General features: G+C 40.3%; 2 protein-coding genes across 7 annotated transcripts in view; one reads left to right on the plus strand and one right to left on the minus strand.

Annotated features, from left to right (window-relative positions):
* LOC136849066 (uncharacterized) overlaps positions 1 to 11,116 on the plus strand; it is a 68,311-nt gene extending 57,195 nt beyond the window's left edge. For all 4 annotated transcript variants that reach the window (XR_010856225.1, XR_010856228.1, XR_010856226.1 and 1 more), the window contains 2 exons: positions 5,947 to 6,102; positions 6,314 to 11,116. The gene's annotated coding sequence lies outside the window, so the exon portion shown is untranslated. The remainder of the gene's footprint in view (positions 1 to 5,946; positions 6,103 to 6,313) is intronic.
* Positions 4,266 to 16,715, minus strand: part of LOC136849067 (cobalamin trafficking protein CblD) — a 45,169-nt gene continuing 32,719 nt past the window's right edge. For all 3 annotated transcript variants that reach the window (XM_067121985.1, XM_067121987.1, XM_067121986.1), the window contains 3 exons: positions 14,439 to 14,575; positions 13,160 to 13,379; positions 4,266 to 4,823 (listed from right to left, as the gene is read on the minus strand). In XM_067121985.1, the coding sequence (XP_066978086.1) occupies positions 4,741 to 4,823; positions 13,160 to 13,379; positions 14,439 to 14,575 (440 nt within the window). In that variant the 3' untranslated portion in view covers positions 4,266 to 4,740. The remainder of the gene's footprint in view (positions 4,824 to 13,159; positions 13,380 to 14,438; positions 14,576 to 16,715) is intronic.

Here is a 16,715-nt window from a genome sequence, read left to right on the forward strand (position 1 = left end):
TGGCTTTGACTAGTACACCTTCATTCAGGGTGTGCCTCCTGATGTTTAAGAATCTCTAGGACAGACAGACTTCTTGGTTTTGGTCACAACCTGAAAGGTACATGTTCCAGAGAAGTCTGATTTCTCACCCAAGCAAGAATAGTATCTGCAAGGCTAAAAGATACAGCACCAAGATTGTCCTTGTCCTGGCAGGGGCAACCAGCTCAGCAGTTGCAAGCCCTGCTTGGTCACCTGTTGCAACTGGGGAGGCTGGTTCTTCATGGGCAGTTTCTCCTCCTCCATTCACTTCATGCAGGTTGAAGGGGTTCTGGTTTCGACAAGGTGTCCCCATTCCTTCCATTCCTCTGTCAGAGAAGTGACAGGACTTAGCCTAATGGTTAGACAACAAATATCTTCTTGGAGTGTTGTTACACACTTCCCCTCCAGAGATGTTTCGTGCCTCAAGACATCAACCGGAAGGCAGTCAACTGCACTTCAAAAGATTAGGTTAACCTAAGCTAACCCAGCCGAGCCTAACCTTACCAAACCTGTGCTCCAGTATCCTGGAACTTCGTGATACCTCGTGGCATCAACCGGAAGGTAGTCACCTGCTCTTCAAGGGGCTAGGTTGGGTTAGGTTAGATTGGGTACTTAACCCAACCTAGCCTAGCCTAGCCTAAACTAAACATAGCCTAACCTGACCTAATCTGCACCTGAATAGCCTGAATCGCCTTAGTTCTCCAAGCCTCAGGATCCAAGGATAGGCATTCCATAGTGCTGTTAAGAAACAGTACCACAGTAGTCCCTTAGTCAACGAGAGGAATCGGGGCTAGTGTCCTGTCATGTCCTCAATTGATGGTACTGGTGCACGGGTTTGCAGTAGCACACTCAGCACAGCAGTCAACCAGACACACTCCAGGAAAGATGGATGTATGACAGACAAGTTTGGTCACTAGGTCGGTGGTAGTGACAATTGGTCTTGACCCCTCGACATTTCAAAGAATTGTTTGATCTAAGAAGATAGCCAGGTAAGTCCTTCGATTTTGACACACTGAAGCTGTTACTGTTCAGCTCTGTCTTTACGGACTGTGGGTATAACAGCCGTCGACCATACCACATTGAAAACGTCGATTCTCGTTCAGTTAGCGAAGTTTAGCAATGATAGGGTCTGGTCAGAAATTGGATAGGTAACCCCCTGGGACCACCAGATGCTGTCGACGTCTTTCACATCCATGTACTGTACTTGGATAAGTGACCTCCTAGAAATTCCATATGCTGTTGGCATCTAGGAGACATCTTTCGCATCCATAATTCAAGTCTTGGGCTTACGACTTAACGTCATTCTGCCTAATTCGTCCGAGATCAACATTGCATGAGCATTCCATTTATAAGGACCCTAAAGGCTACCAAGTGCCATAGGCCTTTTTGTTACTACTTAGGACTTCACCTCCAGACTAAGTGCCAACAACTTTTTTGGTTCCAACTCAGCCAAGTAGTGGTGTCTAGGAGCTCAATTTCTTTTGACTTTATGTATGATCAAATGGATGTACTCCACAGCTGAATGGTGGACAACATCCGTTCTGGGCAAGACTTCATAAAGTCAGGGGCACTGGTCTGCCCCTAGCATTCAGGAAGAACCTGTCAGACAGGTACTAAGGACAGGAATGCAGTCAAAACAGACCACATTCACCTCCCTTTTACCTTCAGGATGTTGGCCATAGATCCTTGGACTCTTCTTTTCCTTGGGTTCTGTGGTGGCTGCTCAACAGTCTTGTAGATCACCCAGTTCTTGAGGGCAGATAGCATCTTGCCTAAGGTGTACACTGCAAAAGAGGGGTGTGTGTGTGGGACTGGACTACTACCTTCTCTTCTATACCCTTACAAGGGATGGTTAGCAAACTGTTACCTGCTGGACGGGCATGCATGCCAGTGTTCTAGATGACTTAGTATCCTGTCTTATAATCTAGCTCTCTTTGGATTAACAGATGCAACTCCTATCCTCTCTCTAGCAAGGGAGAGAGGGATTGACAATTAACAGACCCATTGGTTATCTTCAGCTTTATTGTCCCTGACAATATAGGTTCATCAAAGCCTATCCTCGAATCAATGACATTACCTTCCATTTATTCAAAGGCCCAGAAGTCTGGCAGTTGAACATCACACACATTCAACAGAGCAGAGGCATGGGTCTCCTTCCTTTGATCTTACATGACCAGGAAAGAGGCCCCAGGTGAGGCGAAATACCAGTCAGTTCAGAGATTTGCTCAGAATCCTCCCACCAAAGAGTAAGTTTCCCCTATGTAAAGACTGAGGGTTTGTTTACATGTAGGAACAAATGACAAATTTTTACAGCAATTTGTATTTTTCCTAACAAACAAACCTGAGGTCTTTACATAAGTGGCCCACCTCTAGCCAGTGGCGTTGCTGGCATTCCAACGGTGGGGGACATCAGGTGGGGCCAAGATATTTTTTGGGGGCCCAAAGAAAATTTAACAAAACTAATGTACCAATTTTGTAATTAGTAAATTATACTATTCTCGAGTGCATATATCCATGCAAATGAAGGAAAATAATAGTATTAGTAATAAGCAAACCTGTATTTGAAATTATAGCTCAATTTTCAATTCATTTTCAACTCTTACTATATGCAAATGCATCAAATACAGTAAGGGTAAAAGTTTAGGTACAAAGGGAATTTCAACTGGGGGATCCAGGCCCCCCTTGGCCCCCCATAGCATCACCACTGCCTCTATCTAGCCAACCCCTCATTCTGCTTTCTAGGCCAAAAGGTAAGGTGAATGCATACCAACTGATGGAGGGGATTCCTCCCTTTCCGTTGGTAGCCAACTACCAATATCCACCTTGTTTTAAGTTAAGCAGTCGGCTGCAGCTTGTTGAAAGTAAATCCCAATGTAAAGACCTCAGGTCATTTTTATCTGATATTTTTAATACATGAAGTTCCATTTTTTCTTTTCTCTCCAATGTATATTTTAAGTTTGTTCATCCCAGCTGTGCATACATCTCATTATTGTGGGGAGGTGTGAAGTCAGCTAACCAAATATATAATAACTAAAATACTTGGCTTAAATATAACTAAAATACTTGACCCATGTAAATATGTTCACATTCATAAGAAAGTTTTTCTTTAGCCACTCCTACTCCTATTGTATTTAAAATTAAAGAATACAGTCAATAAAAACCATTGCATGTCAGCACTACAGATAATAAATTCACAGTTGAGTTAAACAAAATTTATTATAACATCTTTTATTTGAAAAAATTCAAATAAATTATTTCCTAACTGCTGTTAGCAGTAAAGTACAACCTAGTCTCATAAACTCTAAGTTCCAAAAGCTTACCTCATATAATGTTTTCCCTCCTTAACTACTGGCTAAAAAAATAGGTCTCAATAAGTCTATTACACAAGTATATACGGTATACACTATTGTACGATACAGTATCTTATTACTGTTCTGTTTTGTTTATGACTGCAACTTTATTGATATCCATGCATATATAATTTTAAAAGCAAACAGTATCAAAAGTGCATTATTATATGCTAAAGATGTATACTGTATTATAGTATCCCCCAGTCTGTAGCAACCATAAAGGGCCCTGAAACTCATTCCCCAAATTATGAAGAATACTGTACTTTTACCTCTTGTACAAAAGTGTCTATAATGCTTCTTACTATCACCTTTTACCTCTTATCAAACACACTCCAGGTAGATTTTGATTATACTAATGTGTACAAAATAGGAATAGTTTCCATACAGATGCATAACAGTGAGTATCCTGTTTAAGTTTTTCAGGTAATGGGGGGTTTGTCATTTTTTTAAAACATATAGACTTGTAGCCATTAAACTGCTGAGCATTTTTGGAGAGCTTTTTGCAGTTTTAGCTAACCAGTCATGTCGTTAACCTTCAAAAACATCAAGAGCCTATCCAAGGTTCTAGGAAATAAATTTGACAGGGTTGACCAGCTAATACTATGATAAAAGGTATACTGTCTTCTCTCTCTATAGCAAACAGAATTTGTGACACCTATGTTAGGATAAGATTCTATTTGCAAAAATTTATTTCAGTTTTCCAGTTGTAGTAGTGACAATATCAGTTACAATTTAAGACTTAAACATAAAAGATTTAAACAGCCAGTGCACAGTAATAAGCAAGCTGTAAACTAATGTTAATTTTTCACCCTTATGAATCTATTACAGAGGAAAAATCTGGCCTCCATGACAATAACTCCCTAACATATGGAATAACCCTTGAAATAAAACAAAAGACATAAATCATAATTATAATTTGAATATATTGCCAGCCAAAGTGGACAATGAAATCTTTTAACTAATATTTACAAACCAAACACGCAGCTTCCTCCTACACAAAATATAGGTTACTTGGTGAATATACCATGTAATTTTGTTCCTTGACAATGACAATAGGTTGAAAATAATCTTTAATATAAGTTAAAAATTGCTAATTATTTCATGTGCAGGATTTGCTCTTTTAGAAAAAATAAAATTGACAAAAATTACTGTACATAATATTAATCACTTTGATAAAGATGAGAATGAAATTACATTTTATATTTACACATCCGAGTGATTAGCATTAAATTTCAAAATTTTAACAGATTCAAAATATTAAATATTTGTTACTGAAATATACACCAGTATTCAATACATTCACACAACCACAAAACAGCCTGTACACTTGTCAGAATGCTATTAACAACCAAAGTGGTAGCTTCACGATTACTCAGACGTTCTCTGTTTTCTGGTGTGTATTCATTATGTCCTCTAGAACTTCAGAATCTACTGGAGCATTGGTGAATATGGCACCTGGAAGATAAAAACTTTTTTCATGCCTAATACAAATCTAATATATACTATATATACATATTTCTATATATATATATATATTTTATATATATATAGAAAACTATTATTTGTTCATATACAAAACAAACCCTCGGTCTTAACTATTATTTTATTTATACAATACTTTCTGGAATAAAGTGATGTTAACCATAAAAAGTCCATAAAAAGTCATCAGTATGAGAAGCCTCTGCTGTTCTTTTCTGATGAGTATCCTCCTACCACTGCTGAAATCTTGAATTGCCTTAATGAGTTGAAGCAGCAGCAGAAAAGAATCCAATTACTGGAACAGGAAGGGTTATAAAGCACTGAAGCTTTGCTACCAAATTCTGGTTTGGCCACCATATTTGGCAGCCAATCACAATGCAGCCACACAACTTAGTGAATCACTATTCACTGTCATGTATAAATCTCCAAGGAAAAAATGGGCCAATTACAGAGAATGGTCAGCCTAACTCAACTCCTGTGATATGAACTTTAATCATCCTGGTGACCCCTTTGAACAACTGGTAGACTAGCATAGTTTTTTGCATAAACTGGCGATTAATTGACTCGGCACACCCATGCCGTACAAGTAAAAAGGATCCACTAAAAGACTAGACACATTGCTTGGGTCCTACCTTTGCTTTTCCCATGAGAGCTCAAGATTATCCTCCACTAGCTTGGTGGACTCTGCATGATTCACTAATAAATTCTTAGCAATTAACACTCAATACAGCCATGCCTACTGCTATAAAAGGAGAGGGAGGCTGCATGTCAGTCAGCAGACTAACACATCCAACCACAGATGAGTAGTACTCTGCAGCCTCCTCTGTATAAAAGTGGCAAGGGAGGTGTAGATACTATAATCTATATGTACATGTATTTGTCACTGTATAACATATATACATGGGAGGCGAGAATAACATTGTATATTCATAGGTGGCAACTGTATTCTTTGCCTCACATGTGTATGTTGATAGGTGGCAACTGAACACATTCAAATCCAATGCCCAGCAGTATGCCCCTTCCCGTCTCTGAATTTGGTTGCTCAAACGCATTGTCCTTGTTATTTATAACCTTAACTAATAAAGAACCTACATTTTAGATGAGCTTGTTTCATGTCTCATCTCGGCCAACATGGTGCAGTAAGGTACTACAGGGAGAAGCAAACAAGCAAAGATGCAGGATACTTACAGAGGACCATACACCAACAGTTACCTGCTTCCCCCCTCTCTCTCTCTGCAATGGACTTTATTTGCTGGTATGTATACAGTGTAAAGTGGTGCTCTCTGCAATGGACTTTATTTGCTGGTATGTATACAGTGTAAAGTGGTGCTAACACGCCAACCAGTGCCAAGATTTCACGCACTACACTTAAAATAATGATGCTGTACATTTCTGTTAAATTCTGTTTTAAGCTTGTGTGGGGGGTAAACAGAACATTATTCACAATGGATTCTCCATGTTCTCAGGACGACAGTGATGACAAGCCACTCTCCCAACGTTTACAAGACCCTGTCTACCGTCCAGTCCCCATCCTGCTCTCCATCCCCAGAGGACCGTACCCCCAGTCAGCCGACTTCCTTTCGCTCATACAATACCTGGAGAAATCACAGATTGAGGATCACGCCAGGATCAGACAAGAGGAGGAAAGGAGGAGACAAGAAGAGGCAAGACAAAGAAAACAGGAAGAATTAAGGGACCAACGACAGAGAGAGGAGAGGAGGAAGACATTCACAGGCAACAGGAAGCAGACTACTACAATGCCTTTCTGCAAATGCTAGCCCCCTCGTACAGCAAGCAACCATAGGAAGCCCCAGCAAGCCTCCTCCGACACCTGCAGCTCCTACCTCGCTACTGGGGGGTGCAGCGACCCCTTTAGTACCCCCTCAACAAAAAGCAGTCACCCTGGATGCAACTTTTCACGTGAAATCGGGTCATAGTGGATCTGTCCAAGTTACCCAGAGAGAGACAAAGGATCCTCAAGCACACCCTCAACATACCCCTGAACACCAGATTGTCAACTAAGTTTTGGATGCCATTCAAGGACACATCAAGAGCCTTCGCAACAAGAATCTATGTCATACGGAACTGCCCACCTGCAAACAGTTAAAGGAAGAGCCTTTTTCAGATGTAAGACTTGAGAACATTGCAGAGGAAGTAGACATATATCCCAGGAGGCCTTCAGTTTGTGAGCAAACCCAGTTGATCATCATCATCCTCATGGGAGTCAGGGATGATGAACTGACTGAGAAACTCATAGCCATTGATACCAATGCCACTCTGCAGGATATTATTAACATGTGTCGCTCCTATGAGGCCACCAGGAAGGCCACTTCTGCAGTTCGTGCTTCTCCCTCTCAGCTGTGCCTCAAACTACAGGAAGTAGAAGAGGAAAAAATGGTAAGGATGCCACCCCTACCACACCATCACAGTGTGCTCCATGCCAATCATGCAACCACATGCACAGATCCACAGAAGTGTCCAGCAGTAAGACAGCAACTGTACCCACAATGGGCATTGGGCCCTGGCACAGAGGTGCCCCTCCAAACAAGTCCAGTGCCGCACCTGCAACTGACAGACATATTACAACAAGTACTGCCAGAAGAAGACTAGGGATACCAAACAGGGTGCTACTTCCAGTGCCCAGCCTACACCACCCTCTCCAGGCAAGAACCCCAGCTGTCGTTGGATGGGAAGACCCTCTTCTATCAAGACACTGCAGCCAATCTCCGTTTCCCTCTTGTATGGTGACATCACATCCAGGATTCAGGTGCTGATATCTCTGTTTTGGGCCCTCAGCATCTTGGCCTGCACATTCCTAGGAGTGCACTACAACCCCCACCAGTCACCCTGATGCTCACTGCAGATGGCTCTACGATGACAACTGCCTTAGGATCCTTCACACCCACTCTCACCTTAGCTAAGAGATCCTGTTCAGCGAGGATCCAAGTCCATGAAGGTGTCCAAACTCCAATGCTGTAATATAGCCACTGCAAAGAGTTGGCCATTATTCCACCTGCCAATGCCAGAAACTTTTTTCTACGAGAGTTCATGGACATGCTGATCTACAGTACAAGGAAGAACTGAAGAAAGCCCCACTAAAGCTGATGGAAGGACCCCAATGCAAATCCATCTTGAGGAAGATGCCGTACCTTTCACCATCAACACACCTCACCAGATGCCATATGCCTTCCAGAAACACGTCAAGGCAGAGCTCAAGTTCATGGTAAATCAGGGTATCATTAAGCCCACCAGTGACGAACCCTCAGCGTGGTGTCACCCGCTCGTCGTAGAACAAAGGCGTTCGAATCACCATTGACCTCAAGAACCTACAATGCCCTGTCCACCCATGTCTAGCAACAGCAGCTCTGGTCCAAAAGCCAAGTTCTTCACCATTGCAGATGCCCTACATGGGTATGTAAATGCAACATGCAGAGGATCAAAAGTTAACCACATTCATCACACCCTATGAAAATCCAGCATTGCAGAGGTCCAATTGGATTTGCAGCCACAGGAGATGCCTACTGCCTTCGAGGAGACAAGGCTCTGCAAGGTGTTGAGAATTGCATCAAGGTAGTCAACGACATCCTGCTGTTCGACGAGGATTTCCCCAGCCATCTAAGCCGAATCCATGAAATATTGACAAGGTGCCACAAGTTTGGCATCACACTTAACAAGGACAAGTTTGTGGTCGCCGCATCCAGCTTCACCTTCTGGAGATTTCAGATCTCCAAAGACAGCATTTCAGCAGACCCCGACAAAGTAGCAGCAATCAAGGACTTCCCTACACTGATGAACTTGATGGATCTTCATTCATTCATGGGGTTAGTGAACCAATTGGCCAACTTTATGCCCGAGATAGCTAATGCCTCTCAGACCCCTTATGAGCTCCAAGCATCCATTTGTATGGACTGCAGATTGGGATGGAGCATTTTGCCGAGTGAAGACTGCCCTGGCTAACCCACCAGTTGCTGCTGCCTTTGATCCAGCCCTCCCAGTTATCTATTGACCGACACTTCTCAACTCAATGGACTATATCATCCACAGGAATGGAAGACTCCACTTAGTACAGTTTGGCTCTTGTTTCTTTGCAGACACCAAGACACGCTATGCCACAATTAAGTTGGAGAAGTTAGCCATAACCTGGGCTATGTCCAAATGCAGACTGTACCTGATAGGCCTCCAACATTTTATTTTGATGACAGACCATCGCCCACTGGTACCCATTCTCAACTATTACACTCTGGAAGCAATCAAGAATCCCCGTTTGCAACGTCTCAAGGAGAAAATCTCACCGTATCTGTTCACAGCCGTGTAGGATGCTTGCAAGCAGCTCGGCATACCCAACGCCCTGTCACCTGCCACCATCAGCCAGCTCACACCACAGGATGAAACCAACTGTGCTGAGGCCAACACATACATCAGGACCATCGCCACCGCTCATGCAGTAGCCCAAGAGGACAACATCTCATCCCAGGACACCGACAGGATTATTCAGCAAGGGAGGACCCATTGTACATCCGTCTGTGAGACTGAGCGCTGTCAGGATTTACACAATTTGATGGTCCAATTCTGGAAACTACAGGACAGCCTCTCAGTCGATGCTGAACGCGTACTTTACAGAGCAAGGAGTGTGGTTCCTGCTGCCCTTCACTGCCACACTTTATCACAACTCCACGAGTCACAGAAGAATAGAAGCCACAAAGCGATGGGCATGACAGACTGTTTACCAGCTAGGAATCGAGTACTATCCAAACTTGCGAGCCTTGCCAGGTTTTAAAACTCAGCCTCCAGCAGGGACCTCTTCAAAACGACAACCACCCTACTAGGTCCTTCAAGTCTGTGTGCGGACTTCTTCAGCGTCACAGGGAAATTCATTCCTCGTTGTGACCAACAGACTTTCTGGCTGGCCTGTGGTTGCCCCATGCTACAGTGACACTACCACCTCTGCAATAACAATCTCCTGCAGATATTACATGGAGGTTGGTGTCCCATTTTGCCTCAGGACCAATGGTGGACATCAGTTCAATAGCCGTGAATTCAGGGATTTCATGGAGCAATGGTGAGTACATCATCTCATTATTTCCCCGCATTAACTGCACTCTAGTCATGCTAAGGCCACTGTGAAAGCTGTGAAGCATCTTATACTGAAGGCAGCGCCTCTAGCAACATTGACTGTGAAGACTTTGACCATGGCCTCTTGAAGTGAGGGAACACTCCAAACTTTAAAGGCTGCTCCCCTGCACAAATCCTATATGGCCACCCACTTCGCCTCCTGTGTGCCCGTTCATCCTCAGTCATTCTCACAGGAATGGCTCGAGAAAGTCAAGGGCTGCGATCGCCGTGCTGCCACCAGAGCCGAACTTGTACAGGGGTTGTACAGTCAACATTTACGTTCCCTACCCAGGCTAGAAGTTGGACGGACAGTCAGTCAGGATCCAACTTCTCGCCACTGGGACAAGGTCAGGATCATCATGAGCCAACCATGAAGTATGTCTCCCCAGAAGACGAGTATACTGGAGGAACTGGCACTTCCTTTATCATTACCAACCCCTGGCACTGACCCTCTACCTCACATCCCTGTGGACCTTCACATGGACACACAAGAGTCCCCCAACAGCCCCCAACAGCCCTCCTATAGCCCCACATAGATCTCCCAAAGTTTTCCAGATGAAGAACCACTGGAGAGGGGACTACAGTAAACCCCCGGTACTAGAGGGGGAACGTGTACCACAGCCCCCTGCGAATACTTAAAACAGAAACACTGTTCTGACACAAAAAAAAATCTATAAGTGCTTATACAATACCCGAGTATTTTAATAGTTTTATCACAAAAAGTGCATTCAGTCATGAAAATATGAAAATACAGTAATTAGTGAATATTTCTCAGTGAAAAATACCGTGAATGGGCAAATTTTCCACGAATGTGTATATACGTTCCGTAGAGAAATCCACGAATCATGAGAACACGAATATGGGGATTTACTGTACAAGTGTGAAGGGGGGAGGGAGGTGTAAATGCTATAATCTATATGTAACATGAATTTGTCACTGTATAACATATTCTCACCTCCCATGTATATAACAGTGTATATTGATAGATGGCAACTGTATCATTGCCTCACATGTATGTTGATAAGTGGCAACTGAACACATACAAATCCAATGCCCAGCAGTATGCCACTTCCTCTCTCCGAGTTTGGTTGCTCAAATGCATTGTCCTTGTCATATTGCTGTAACCTTACCTAATAATAAAGAACCTACATTTTAGATGAGCTTGTTTCACTTCTCATCCCAATCAAAAGATTTTCTTGATCTGCTGGAGGCAATGGTACTCCTTCACCTGCATATTAGGGGGGTTCATCTCCCCCCGAACACCACAAGCCAAACTGAGACCATGCAACCTGACCAAAAGTCACACTTCTTTCCTTATGAAAGGTCCATAAGACTGTGTGGGTAAGTGAGAAAGGTCAAAGTAACCTCCCTTAGTTGTTATTACACTCATGAAAGAGCAAACACCCATTCTGAAAAGTTGCTCCAGCTTGCACTATAATTCTTAAGGAGAGGTGCCCTCAAGGCCCAAGAGATTCCCCCCAAAACACAAGCTGTCCCCTTTGCACACAAAGAAAGCATATGGGATCCAGCAGGTTCGCTATCCAGATGGAGCTCAGAGACCTTGAGCCTGCTACCCCTTTGCTCCTATACTCAAGCCTCAAACATGCCATGAAATGCATACACAAGAAGTGGAAGAGATCAGAGGAGATCTATCCCTTGGGAAAGAGTACCCAGTCTGTACAGGCCCTGGAAAGCATATATGTACTTCAAGTGAGAAGGGCATGCCAGTTCCCTTCTGCTTGCCCCCCCAACCACAGGACCAGAGGACAAGGAGCAACATGCAAATCTGCAGCAGCCTCAGCCTTCCCCTTAACTGCCAGGGAGTCAAGAAATGCAGCCAATGACAGACTACCTGGAATGTTAAAAGCAAGCTAGGTTTTGAGCAGGAAGGGTGTTTCCCAAGTACTAACTTCTTTGTCTTCAGACAAGATTGGATGAACTGGTTTCTCATAATTTTAGGGAGCTAACATCCTCATAGGAAGTATAAAGGTGCTGAAAGGGTCTGGCAGTATCACTTCTGAAGAAACTGCTGAACACTTTTCCCTTTAAGGAGAGGACCAGGAAGCACTTTTATCATATGGCAAGGATGATGAGCAATCCCTTACCCCTGTAGTTGCAAAATTAATGAGGGTCCACCAACTTAAGAAACATGAAACAACCACAAGGTCATCCACAGCCCCTATACCAATATTAATTATACTCCCCAACTGAGAAAAAAAAAACACCAAGAGACACACACAAGGCACAAAAGGCATAAAAAATTGCAGATGATTAAGGATAGCAAGCTACTCGTCCAAAACAAATCAGCACATAAGGAAGAAAGCTAGCAGATCTGTGTCCTCACTGTCTGGTGGCTGAAGAAAAAAGTGAGTGGTGAGAATATGGCCGAGTGAGGGATACTTCCTCTCAGCTACCTTGTTAACAAGATTCAATGACTATTCCATTGCATAAGGAGATGGTTGTATCTGTGTTGGAACAAACATTGTACTGTATTTATACTAAAATGTCACATATGTGGATTGAGAATTATAGTCTCTCCACTGGTACCTGTGCCTTTCAATGAAGCTCCATGCAGATGGTAAAAAATAAGTGTATCTTCACAGCATCTACTGGAAAAAGCTTCAGGATGATCTCTTATGATTATGGACATTCAGATTTGCAGAATTATAAACTGGATCATTAAACCATGCCATCAAATCATTGCTGCTAAAATTCTATATGCATCTGACCAATTATGCAATCACTTCTAGTCTACAGGATTCTTTTTAAGTAGTCTTACATAAAAATACACTCATCAAGTTAGGTCTAAAGTTTTGCACCCATTAATCATTTAATATTTTTTTTTTTTTAAATACTGGACAAGCAGCCAAATAACACTACCTTTTCAGCTGCTAGTACACCTAATTTATAACCAAAATTTGTTCTTTAAAGTAACTGACAAAGAGCAATAATAACAAAATAACACAATTCTAAAAATTATTACAGAAAAATCATCTAAAAAAAACCTTAAACGAAGACATGCTATCAATTCACCACTTATTAGGTAACTGTAACTGAGATAATTAAATCAATGACTAAACATTAGGCTACTAAAGTGTACATAAATTTACTAATAATTCATATAAAAAGCATGACTAATAGGAGCAATGAGCAATTTCACCTTAAAAAAATTATGTAGACAAAATGCACAGCATACATACCAACAAAAACATGTGTGCCCCAAAGTCTATGAGAAATGACTTTACAACAGCCAAGATCTTCAATACAGAAACCCATGTGACGGTATCGCTCATCAGTTTCAAAGAGAGTTGCATTAGTATAAGGACCATGAAAAGGTCTACCAGAACTGGGGTCAATAAAATCTGCCCAGTATCCTTCATTCTTCAACTTGGAACATATTTCATCAGCAGCCTGAATAAACTGAAAAAAAAAATGGTAAATTTAATATATACAGTAAGTGCAACCTCTATATAAGTGCAACCTCCCTCATCTGTCATTGCACTCACAGTGCAAATTACTAGCATACACACACGTCTTCCAACAACCAAGGGCTTCTACTTTGCTCTTTTTGGTCTGTTACCAAAATTAGTTTTACTATTATATGATTTTGATAATACAGGTATACCATTACCTAGACAACAAATAAAAAAAAGGCAGGATTTACTTTTGGTTTTATGACTTCAGCGTAAGATGGATATCAGATTCTAGTTACGAGGTGGATTATATTTGACATCCAGTACCTAGACCTTGATCAAGAGCCATGAGTAACTGATTTTAATTTCATTTATATATATACAGTATTAGCCCTGCAACCTAAGGAATGCTGCAAAATACTGGCACTGACCTCCACAGCATAGGGGTTAAGGAGCCTTACTGTACTAATCAGATTAGGAGATTATACAGACACTTCCAAACACTTCCAACATAGGCATCAGTTGCATATGCAGTGTTACTAATAATCATCTTAGTTGGCAAAAGAGTGCAGTGTCTGGAGACAATTGAAAACCATGAGGGTGGGCAAATATTTAGCAATTGGGCTTATAATGAAACAAATGCGGTCAATAAGATATTTTAAAACAATTGTAGTAAACATTTTGGGTATATCATGAGAATATTATATTAATCATATTTATTACAAGAGCATAACTAATAGAGGAATTTATGACTACAATAAGTTCTTCATGTGCATTATCAACTTTCACTGCAAATGGTAATCTTCAAACTGTAGTCAATTTCTTTCTAGAATGCTCTTGCAATTTTCAGATACTAACATGCCTTAGAAATAAGTAAATTCATGAGGTTTACATCTAAATTACTTGTGTGAGGGAGAAAAGATTCCCCCAGAATCAAATTTCACACTGCTTCCACTAGTCTAACTAAAGCAATTTGGTCAACTGTATATTCAAAATCAGCAACTGGCAAGCACTGCCTTGTCTTCCAAATTAAAGCAATAACAAGCCTTCTACGACTAGTACTTACATATTCAATTAGTTCTTCACGTTCGTTTTCCATCTCTTCTGACCATCCACTCATATCATGTTCAGTTTTTTGACTCAATGTCAATACTGACAAAGGTGCATCTCGAATATTTCGACCAGGAAAGAGATCTAAAAAATCTGAAATATTAACCACTATATTAAAATACATTGTGACTTTGGGAATAAAACTGTAGGGAACTTCAGAATTTCTTGTCTTTGTTCTTAGCTATACAAACTCTGTTTTACAAAGGAATATTCAAAGAGCCAGCTAGAATTGGTCACAGAGCTTGTTAACAAATTAAGTATTCAGCCATTCTCTGACATGACTGTTGACATCATTAACACCGAAGAGCAAATAAGATCAATCATAAGTACTAATGCCACATAGCAAATAAGATAATTTACAAATGGTACAATTTACATCTTTAAAAAATCTTCAAAATTTATTACTTTCTCAGACTTTCAAATTAAATATTTTCTTTTTTTGCAGAAGCCTGCAGAAGCCCAGCTTCTGTAATAGAATGAAAGATTAAATTAAATTTATAGCTAAAATGATCACTTGTTATATTCTCCGACTTAAAATTTAACCTTTAAACGCCGAGCCTCTATTTACAAAAACGTCTCCCGTATGCTGGCGGCGTTCGGGAGTTAGCGCCAAGCGGAAAAAGTTTTTCAAAAATCACAGCACGCTTCGTTTTTAAGATTAAGAGTTCATTTTGGCTCCTTTTTTGTTATTGCCTGAAGTTTAGTATGCAACCATCAGAAATGAAAAAATATCATTATCATATATAAATATTGAAATATATGACAGCACAAAAAAATTTTCATATATAATTTTATACAAATCGCACTGTGAGCAAAACGGTTAAAGCTAACGGATTATTTTTTTTCTTTGTATTGTACACACTAAATTGCAATGATTTTGGTATATAACAAATTGTAAAACGATCAAAGCAACACAGAGAAAATATTATCACAATATGATGCATGAATAAAACGAGCGGACGTAAAAAAATGTTTTTTTCAAAAATTCACCATAAATCGAAATATTGTGCTAGAGACTTCCCGTTTGTTGAAAAATTAAGCTAATTGATTGAATATTACTAGACTGCAAGTGTTTTAGCTTACAATTGCAGTTTTCGACCATTTCGGTCAAGTTAAAGTTGACCGAAGGTTGAATTTTTCTATTTATCGTAATTTATATGAAAATATTTCAAAACTGATAAAAGCTACAACCATGAGTTATTTTCTGTTGTATTCTACATGAAATTGCACACATTTTCATATATAAAAGTTTATGTAATGACTAATATAAAACGGTGCGAACATTACGACAACGTGATGAAAGAATTTCCGAGATGTTCGGCCGAGTTACCACGCCGATGTTTTTTCAAAAAATTCACCATAAATCGAATATTGTTCGGCGACGCTGGACGTAAGGAAAATGTTTTTTTCAAAAATTCACCATAAATCGAAATAATTGTGCTAGAGACTTCCAATTTATTGCAAAATGAAGGTAAATGATTGAATATTACTAGAATGTAAGAGTTTTAGCTTATAATTGCGTTTTTTTACCATTTCGGTCGAGTTAAAGTTGACAGAAGGTTGAAATTTTGGCAGTTATCGTGATTTATATGAAAATATTTCAAAACTGATAAAAGCTACAACCATGAATTATTTTTGTTGTATTTTACATGAAATTGCGCAGATTTTCATATATAAAAGTTTATGTAACGGCTAATATAAAACGATGCAAAATTACGACAAAATGACGAAAGAATTTCTGAAATTTTTGGCCGAGTTACCGCGCAGATGTAAGGAAAAAAGTTTTTTTCAAAAATTCACCATAAATCAAAATATTGTGCTAGAGACTTCCAATTTGTTGCAAAATGAAGGTAAATGATTGAATATTACTAGAATGTAAGAGTTTTAGCTTACAATTGCATTTTTTACCATTTCGGTCGAGTCAAAGTTGACCGAAGGTTGAAATTTTGGCAGTTATCGAGATTTATATGAAAATATTTCCAAACTGATAAAAGCTACAACCATGGGTTATATTTTGTTGTATTTTACATGAAATTGCGCAGATTTTCATATATAAAACTTTACGAACGGCTAATATAAAACAGTGCAAAAATTACGACAAAATGACGAAAAGAATTTCTGAAATTTTCGGCCGAGTTACCGCACAGACGTAAGGAAAAGTTTTTTAAAATTCACCATAAATCGAAATATTGTGCTAGAGACTTCCAATTTGTTGCAAAATGAAGGTAAATGA

The sequence above is a fragment of the Macrobrachium rosenbergii genome, chromosome 20 (genome assembly GCF_040412425.1).
Source record: "Macrobrachium rosenbergii isolate ZJJX-2024 chromosome 20, ASM4041242v1, whole genome shotgun sequence".
Taxonomy (NCBI): Eukaryota; Metazoa; Arthropoda; class Malacostraca; order Decapoda; family Palaemonidae; genus Macrobrachium; species Macrobrachium rosenbergii.